The 9466-nt window shown below is 41.0% G+C and overlaps 1 protein-coding gene across 3 annotated transcripts; it reads left to right on the top strand.

Annotated features, from left to right (window-relative positions):
- The first annotated feature begins 333 nt into the window (after nucleotides 1–333).
- On the top strand, nucleotides 334–9452 carry LOC146562625 (guanine nucleotide-binding protein subunit alpha-14-like). 3 transcript variants are annotated; one of them, XM_085294542.1, is made up of 7 exons: nucleotides 334–778; nucleotides 5985–6169; nucleotides 6274–6428; nucleotides 6570–6710; nucleotides 7421–7550; nucleotides 7638–7791; nucleotides 8741–9452. In XM_085294542.1, the coding sequence occupies exons 1-7, from the start codon at nucleotides 658–660 to the stop codon at nucleotides 8929–8931; spliced, it is 1077 nt and encodes a 358-aa protein (XP_085150668.1). In that variant the 5' UTR covers nucleotides 334–657; the 3' UTR covers nucleotides 8932–9452. The 3 variants fall into 3 exon arrangements, with proteins under 3 accessions (XP_085150668.1, XP_085150670.1, XP_085150669.1); XM_085294544.1 differs by lacking the exon at nucleotides 334–778 and adding an exon at nucleotides 3519–3649; XM_085294543.1 differs by lacking the exon at nucleotides 334–778 and adding an exon at nucleotides 5097–5116.
- Nucleotides 9453–9466: the final 14 nt, after the last annotated feature.

Raw genomic sequence — 9466 nt, 5'->3', positions numbered from 1 at the left:
GAATAGTATGATCTTTTTTGATCATTTATATGCAAAAAATTAACGCGAACCATGATTTAATGTCATCAAGACTCGTGAATTACGAGTGTGATATTATAGAAACTTCCAAGGAAAGCGAGCACAGCGTGGAGCACTTCTAAGAATGAGCCATGGCACTCCATGTCCGATTAAAACTCATCTACAGGTGAATTCCTCATCGCTCACCGTTTCCACAGGTTGTGGCAGCGAACTTCCCATTTTATCCTTTTCTATTTGTAGCCGGTGCCACGCCCTCCCGATTCGTCAGGATAAAGCTGAAGTGTCGTCCAGGTAGAGTATAACTGCAGCACTTTGTCCAATAGGAACAGCTCGTGGTGCACCTTGTTGTACACCTCGATGCTTAAGTAAAACAGAGAGAGAGCTTTGGACTTACCCCTGAAATCTAGCACTTTATATTTTAGCAGCAAACTTTTCTGTTTCTGTGGAAGTCAAAGGCGCAGTTTTGAAGATGCTCTGTGCCTTTTTGCGTCTGAAGTTGTGAAGTGCAAGAGGGGGCAAAGGAGCATTTTTTTAACACGTCTGAGTTTCCTTTTTCTTTTTTTTTTCTGTCTTTAATCAAAGCCTGCGACATTTTTACAGCCGAGTGGTCGTTGGAGAGCAACCTGGTGACTTTCAGCGATGGCTGGATGCTGTCTTTCAGCGGAGGAGAGAGAGAACCAGAGGATCAACGAGGAGATTGAGAAGCAGCTGCGGAGGGACAAGGAGGACTCTCGCATGGAGCTCAAGTTGCTGCTTTTAGGTGAGCATCACTAACCTGAACACCAGCTCGGAGGGTAACTGACTTCACGGAGTCCTCCTCATTCTCCTCGTGCTTTGCTGTAAATCATTCAAAAGTTTTATCTAGATTGTAGCCATAAATGTTCTTTTCCGGGCAAAAGAAAAGCTTTAAAACATTTGCTCTTAAAGTTGTTCCTCTAGCGGAAGGATCCAGGCGTTTTCATTTTCAGTTGTGGGAGACAGCTCAAAATTTGCCATTACTTCACCGCTTCCTGGCCACGGGTATCGTGGCAGGTGGGACAGAGCTCTGACGCCTGTCGACTAGTATTCATTTAGCCATATGAAAGTAAAATGCACACTTTAGAAGGCAAATATATAATTTTATATATATTATATCCAGCACGCAACATTTTGTCATTGCCACGTGTGGCTACATGATTCAAGTCATGAGCAGCGTTTCACAGTTGAGGCGCACTGGCTTTCCGAGAACATCCAGGGTATGCGCAGCCGCGCGCCATGGCGCTGCCATTGATTTAAGCGTGGTCGGAGATTTGAATCCTTGAGTACTTTTTGCCTGCTGGGGTCGGTAAGTCTCCACCTGGCCACAGAAACACACACACACACACACACACACACACACACACACACACACACACTCTCTCTTCCTGGGGGGGGGGGCGCATTTTACTGCAGTAGTGTGGGAGCACTTCAGGAACCAGTCGCCATCCACGCCTTGGTCAGTGGTGTGTTTGAAAGCCATAACTAGCGTTTCATGCAAAAGTCATGCAAATGCGTCACGGAGCACAAGCTATTGGTTTTTACCAACTGTTCTCTTAGCAGATCATTTCACTCAAAACACAGCTTTATGTTTTTGCCCCCAAACCAACATTCATTTGCTTTAAAAGAAAAACATTTTCGCAGCTCACTGTAGGCTGTTACAGACAGCTGGACTCCAGCAGTTTTGTTTAACGCATCACAAAGGTAGTTGAGAGAAGTCAAAACGTGGAGGGACTTTCCAGAAAAAAGGATGACCCTGAGGTCTCTGTTCAGGCTGAAAGAGTTTCAAACATAAGGCCCAGGGCCCAGAACCTGGTCATCAAAGAGCCCAATCCAGCCCCCTAAATAAATGGTAAATGGCCTGTATTTGTATAGCACTTAACTTAGTCCCTAAGGACACCAAAGCGCTTTACACTACATTCAGTCATCCACCCATTCACACACTGGTGATGGCAAGCTACATTGTAGCCACAACTGCTCTGGGGCGCACTGACAGAGGCAATAACTTTGGATAATGTGGTAAATGCAAAGAAGAAGGACATAAATGTTATTATTCAAAGTGTATTTTATGTCAGTCTGCAGGATAGTCTGGGAAATAAACTGCTTTTTTTCTGTCATTTTTAAGCATTTCATCATCATTCTCCTTTCTTAAAGTGGGAGAACAAAGAGTCACGTTGGAGTGTTTCTGTTGCAAATGCGTTTGTTTTTCTCATGCCGTCTGAGCTATTTAATGTATACTTAAATGTCTTTACACTGACGGTGACCGAAAGTCTCCTTATATTTCAGTCGCATCGCTATAAGTGCAACGAACCACACGCATGTCCGCCCCTCCCACACTTGTTCAGTATGCCTACTGCTGTACTGTTGAGCTGCTGTTAACTTCCATTAAAGTATATCTGGACATCACTCTCTGTGCCCCACTCTCTGACCGGAGTTTAAGTCCTGAAGGAGCTATCATCCCAGCATCCCAGAGATAACTCTCTAACAGACAGAAAGAGGAATGATTTGGAGGGTTTTCTTTTCCAGGTAATAAATCTACTGCTCCAGCCCACTAAGATCAAACAGGGCTCTGTGTGGGCCACAGTGTAAAAGGAGTATGACAGCCATGATCTAGAAAGTAACCTTTTGTTACCTGGTCAGAGTGACTCAGCTCTCAGTGGATTTCATTAGGATGGTCAGAGTCAGGTCTACTGAGAGTGCAAGAGATCAACACCTTCACTTTCTGCCCTTTTTTGTCAGAGGCCTTAAATTTGACTTGAACAGCTGCCGACTTGCATACCGAATCATCACAGCTCAGTAGATAGGTATAGTCAAATATTCAGTATGTTAGTTGTCTGTGTATAAATAACTCAACTTTTTATGCCTGAGAAGGATTAAGAAGAAGTATAAACTTATATGAGCCTTCCTATTTATGGAATGATAGCAATATTTATCTTACTTTCAAATGACCTGCCAATTACCCACACACACATAAAAGTGCATTCATACCGACACATGATGTGCATACAACAAACATATGCAATTATACATCTATACATACATGTATCCTTACATTCACCGTGGGTAGGTGTGTATACACACCTACCCACGCTACAGGATCGTTATCACAGTTGTGATAAATAATATTATTTATATTATAATATTTATACTATATATGCATATAAACATGTTTAAATGTATAAATGCACATGCGCACACTTAAAAATATGGATATACACATACCTTCGATATATACCCTCAAATATCAATACATACATTTACATATATAGACACTGAAATACTGTTTGGTTCTTCTTTTTGGAAGAAGTGTTGTTTTTTCTGTTATTTTTAACTGGAATATGTTTGAATGTAGCAGTAGATCTGCTGGATCTTGTTGTTTTTTTTGTTTGTTTGTTTTTAAAAGTCAAATTTTGCAGATTAGTGACTTCTCATGTTTTTTGTTTTGTGCCTCTGCACAGTCGTTGCCTAGCAGGTACATTTCAGTTGTGACAACAAAAAAAACCCGGAGAGGACAGACTTTGACAGTAGCCGTTATCTCATGACACTAACATCACATTCATTCACGCGGGCACCACCGCCTCGTGTTACAGCGTTCCCCAATTGAGGAAGTGTGCAGGTATGAAGCTGTGTCGTACATGCAAGCTGGACACATACGCACACACCGACTGCCCAAAAGATGAAACTCCCCACCCATCCCTGCATAAACCCACACACATACACAAACACAGCAACCTCCAATATTCAGGTCTGTTAACAAACACATTTGTTTACCAAATCGGCTGTGCATCATGTGATCTCAATGAGAATATTACGAGTTTTTGCTGTAAGAGCTGAAGAGTAACATGGCAGAAAGGGACTCTGTGTGTGTGGTTTTCATACCTTTTAATAAGAACAAGTAAAGTATGTTTTAGTGAAATATAAGTTAGTCGAAAGACCTTTTAGATGGAGAGCTTGAGTCCAAATACACACCGAGTCTCTGAGTTATTAAGCGTGCATCTGATCCTGTCACTCAGGAAAGGTTTCAGGGTGAAAAAGTGCACCGTTCTTGTTGAATTAATTATTGGAAGTTAGGAGGGCTTTTGTTTTATTTATTTTTCCATCTGACCAAAGGAAGGTCATTTTTCAGAAGCAAATTAAGCAAGGTTGACTAAAATATTTTATTCAACCAGGTGAAACTAAAGCTATGGATGATATGTTGAATTTTATTTCGGGCAATTTGTGATATTTAAAATTCCTGTTCTCGGATATTGGCGAGTGTCCCTTTGGCAGTCAAATATACATTCAAATCGTTCAGCTTGCGTCCCTGCGTGGACAAGCTGGGTATTGAGAGTTGTCACAGAACTTGTTTTTATTTCTTTCAACTTATCTCTTAGTAAAAAGTTGTTCATAAAAAGACAGATGGGTCTTTAATGTAGCTGCCAGGCAGCTGCCAGCTGGCATACAGTATGCAACACCTGTGCAACATCACACGTAATAATTCAAATTTGGGTCTTTTTTAATGTAAATATCATAAATATTGAGTTGCAGTAATAACTCACCAGGATGCAGCTCAGTAATATTTTAAAGTATATATAAACTTTATGCTCTTGCAGAAGGGGCATGGATGCATGACACTTGGCAGGGGTACATTTTACTGTATCGTACAACTTCAAGTTTAAAATTGTCACTGTAAGGAGGGATAGAGACTCCCATGACTTTTTTTGTTTGTGTCTTTGCAGCAGAGAGCTAAATTTGCTTGCTTGCAGTGGCCATAATATCTTCTCTTGGGATAAATGAAGAGTAGAAAATTAGGCTCGTCTTTTATCTTTAACCTGGACCAGATACCACCAGCAAGCTCTGATCAGCTGACCTCAAAGATCTCGTATTTGCATATGAATGTAGTAATTTACTAATACATGGAGGCAACTGACCATAGTAAACTGGAAATAAACCAGTCCATTTCCAATTTAATTAGCACAATTAAAGGTCAAACATCTAGCTAGCACTGACCACACACAACAACTCAAGGTTCAGTATCTTTCTCCAGGATAGTTTGGCATGCAGAGCGGAGCAGCCGCGGATCAAACCACCAGCCTTACAACAGGTAAATGACCTGCTCTAGCTCTTGAGGCACAGCCTCTCTGTTAAATGGTTCAGACCCAAAGTGATCACTAAAATCTTGGAAGTCAGCCTAAAGAAGAAAGAATCGGTGTCACATGGGACCTTTTAAGGACCTGTTGAGCAGCCTCACAGCCACATTCTGGACCGTTTGCAGGGCTTCTGGGGTTGATTTGCTCAGGCAGGGAACAAAGGCAAATAATTATAGAGGCATGACAAAATAAAACATCCCTCCACCACTCAAAGTATTATACTATAGGGCAATTGAATTTATCTAGTAAGTGTGTGCATATCAATACGTTTAATAAAACATTATCTATGTAGCTCTCAGCAGCACACATATGAGCTCCATATCAACCTGCACATAAGTGATGCTTACACATTTCAGTATTTATACTATAATGATATAATCTGCTTGTACAATAAGTACTCTAATTTTCTTATACTTAACATTTGTTTTCTTCCTCTTTATAGCTGTAGTTAGACTAATGTTATTACTGGTGGTTTTGATACTTAAATACTTCTAGGTACTATGAGAACCTGTTGTCTGGCATCAAAATCAAGACAATGAAAGCAGTCGTAACTGACTCATCAGCATGATTTCTTTAAAATTCAGAAACATGACAATTAAAATGGTCAAATCCTGCACCGATGAGCACTGCTGAGAAACAGGCTGTCACGTGAATGCAGATTTTTAAAAACAGACCTTAGACATAAAACTGCATTCCCGTCTGCTCACGCAGCCAGCAGATGTTTACTTTGGTTTGATTTGCAGAATGTTAATTTGCAACGAGGCAAAAAATTGTAGACCAAATAAATCTATTATTGAGTTTAATCCTCAATGTGTCTCACAGGCACTGGAGAGAGTGGAAAGAGCACCTTTATCAAACAAATGAGGATTATCCATGGAGGAGGATATACAGACGAGGACAAAAGGAGCTATGCCAAGCTGGTGTACCAGAACATCTACACGTCCATGCAGACAATGGTCCGAGCTATGGAGGCTCTTGGTATATCTTTCACTGATCCCCAGAACCAGGTACAGGCAGACTGACTCTGTTCCAGTCCTTTACAATAAAGACTTGATGGATGGTTACCTCATTGTTACCTCACTGTCTTTTTGTCTTCTCGGTGTGTCCATAGAGCCATGCCAGCGCAGTCCTGGAGGTGGAGGTGGATAAGGTGAAGGACTTAGATAGCAACCTCGCCATGGCTGTCAAGAGTCTGTGGGATGATCCTGGAATACAGGAGTGCTATGATCGGCGCAGGGAGTACCAGCTGTCCGACTCCACCAAATAGTGAGAATTAGGCATTTATGATCTTTAACAGTGTGCGCAGATCTCTGTACTTTTCTAGATCAAATTTGGTTTACATTTTAAGTTTTCTACATTTCTCCTTTCTTAGTGTTTTTTTTTCTCCCTGCATATTTTTCTTTTTAGCTATCTCACAGATCTGGATCGGATTTCACAGCCCTCATACATACCTGATCTTGACGACATCCTCAGAGTCCGAGTCCCAACCACTGGTATCATTGAATACCCCTTTGACATGTGGTCTAAGGATCAGAATGTCATTTTCAGGTGAGGTGCATATTGACATCTTCTGCACTGCACAGAGTTTCATTTCAATTCAGTTCAGTTGAGTTTATATAGCATCAAATGACAAACAGCAGTCACCTCAAGGTGCTTTATATCTTAAGGTAAAGACCTTACAGTAATGCAGAGAAAGTGCCAACAATTAAACAACTCCCTTTGAAAAAGCACTTGGTGACAGTAGCAAGGAAAACCTCCCTTGTAACAGGAAGAAAACTCTTAACAGAATCAGATTCTGGGAGGGGCGGCCATCTGCTGCAACTGTTCGAGGATAAGGTGAGGGCGACAGGACAAACAACACACTGTGTAAGAGAGCCAGAGATTAATAATAGCTAATGATTAAAGAGTGATGTGTAAAAGGTGAGTGAAGAAGAAACACTCAGTGCTTCATGGGAAGCCAATGCAGCCTAGACCTATTGTAGCATAACTAACAGATCACCTGATCCAGCCCTAACTATATGCTTTATCAAAACGCAAAGTTTTAAATCTAATCTTAAAAGTAGAGAGGCTGTCTGTATCCCAAATCCAAACTGGGAGCTGGTTCCACAGAAGAGGGGCCTGAAAGCTGAAGGCTCTGCCTCCCATTCTACTTTGAAATACTCTATGAACCAAAATAATAGCAGCAGCACTGGAACTGGCCACAGGCATGGCACCGACCTCGAAGGTGGCGTGACTTTTCTTGGCTGCTTTTATGACAGGATGGTTGATGTGGGTGGTCAAAGATCAGAGCGGAGAAAGTGGATCCACTGCTTTGAGAACGTCACCTCCATCATTTTCTTGGTGGCACTCAGCGAATACGATCAGGTCCTGGCTGAGTGCGACAATGAGGTGAGAATTTAACGACACAGCAAATGATGATTTCAGTTTACATCCTCCTGGAGTTTTACATGTGTTTGATCCCTTTAAACATCTCAGAACCGCATGGAGGAGAGCAAGGCCCTGTTCAAGACCATCATCACCTACCCCTGGTTCCAGCGCTCATCTGTCATACTTTTCCTCAACAAGACCGACATCCTCAAGGAGAAGATCTTGTACTCTCACTTATCCACCTACTTCCCTGAATTCACAGGTTAGACTGAGTGAATGCTCATCTTGATTTCAGCTCTTATTCCACCACAAGATTTGTAATTACTTAGCTGATCTAATTAAGTCCTTCATCATACAATCGCTGCACGGTACTCATTTTTATGGAAGTGTTGAAATAGACTAAAAATACTCAACTGACACTATATTAGGTACACTGTGCTGGTACCAGGTTGAACCTCCTTTACCATCAGAATTGGTTTAATTCTTCATGGCTGAGATTTTAAAAGGAGCTGAAAACATTCAGCAGGAATTTTGGTCCACATTGGCAATCATTAGTCTAAGCTCCGCCCCTCCCTCCTTGATACAAGCCCACAAGAAAATCACCAAATTTGTTCTGCATTAAAAACCCATAATTTGTTCAAAATAAAATAACTGATTGTTTTTTTTTTAAAACACATTTTTAATCTTTAAGTATCAAGACTTAGAATTTCAGTTTTGGTTTGGTGTTTTTGGCTGACAAGAGGTGAAACCATGTGTGGTCTTCTGCTGCTGTAGACCATCTGCTTCAGAAGATGCTCTTCTGCATACCTCGGTTGAAATCAGTAGTTAATTACCATTAGTTACTATATCATCACGTCTGGCCATTCTCCTCTGACCTCTGACCTCTGTGAGGACTGCTACTCACAGATCATCTTTCACTTTCAGACTATTCACTGTAAACACTACAGATGGTTGTGTCTCAGTAAATTTGAAATACTCAGACCAGCCTGTTTGGTACCAACATTTAAAGTCACTTAAATCACTTTTCTTCCCCATTCTGATGCTCAGTTTGAACTTCAGCAGGTCGTAAAATGCATTGAGTTCCTGTCATGTAATTGGCAGATTAGATATTTGCATTAACAAGCAGTTGAACAAGTCTACCCAATCAAGTGTCTGGTGAGCGTATGTTGAAGTTACTGACATATTTAAATAATATCAACCCTGAATTGCAGGACCTCAGCAGGATCAAGTAGCAGCTCAAAAATTCATCCTAAAAATGTACCAAGAACAAATCCCGGACAAGGACAAGACGTTGTATTCTCACTTCACCTGCGCCACGGACACAGAAAACATCCGCTTAATCTTCAAGGACGTGAAAACAGCCATCCTCAGGCACAACCTCGGGGACTTCAACCTGGTGTAGAAAGGTTGCATACAGCACAGGAGCAAATGCATACAAGAGAAGACCTGAGGAAAGCCGAAATAGAAAAGAATCTAATTATCAATCAAGCTTAAACCAAAAAAAAGAAATTTGAAATTGTTTCATTTCTAACAAGGGGGATCCAAAAAAGAGAGAATACAAACATCCTGTACCAGACATACTAACATGAAATTGTGTTTAGATGCTTTAGTTTCCCTTGTAGTTTTTTAGTATTTGCTGTAAATGATACATTACAGTGGAAATGAGAAAGTGAAAATTAGTAGCAAGTAACTGACCTGTTGTGTGAACTACTTATTTAAATAGACATATGATCTGAGTGCTTTAATGTATGTAAATGTATCCCCATGTAATAGTTTGATAAGGATGCTCTTTAGCCCGGTTTTGTGATTTCATAATGTTTAGAAACGGTTGCTCTAACACTGAGACGCCTTAAGTGCCTTATTTACTCAGGACAGTCAGCAGAGCCACGGAGTTCATAGAGTGTCAGATGTAAATAGTCTGAGATGTGCTTTAGGAA

This window comes from Mchenga conophoros, linkage group LG12, assembly GCF_057382185.1.
Source record: "Mchenga conophoros isolate Kocher_MC1m ecotype Shallow Benthic linkage group LG12, M_conophoros_male_GT1.1, whole genome shotgun sequence".
Lineage (NCBI taxonomy): Eukaryota > Metazoa > Chordata > Actinopteri > Cichliformes > Cichlidae > Mchenga > Mchenga conophoros.
Note: the sequence above shows the minus strand (reverse complement) of the source record. Positions and strands in the feature narration are given on the sequence as shown.

What these genes read in the sequence shown, in the direction of transcription:
- LOC146562625 (XM_085294542.1), top strand. Translation starts at nt 658, where the DNA reads ATGGCTGGATGCTGTCTTTCAGCGGAGGAGAGAGAGAACCAGAGGATC. An exon ending in GATCAGAATGTCATTTTCAG is followed by an intron (nt 6,711 to 7,420) that starts GTGAGGTGCATA and finishes CTTTTATGACAG; the next exon opens with GATGGTTGATGTGGGTGGTC. An exon ending in TGGCTGAGTGCGACAATGAG is followed by an intron (nt 7,551 to 7,637) that starts GTGAGAATTTAA and finishes TAAACATCTCAG; the next exon opens with AACCGCATGGAGGAGAGCAA.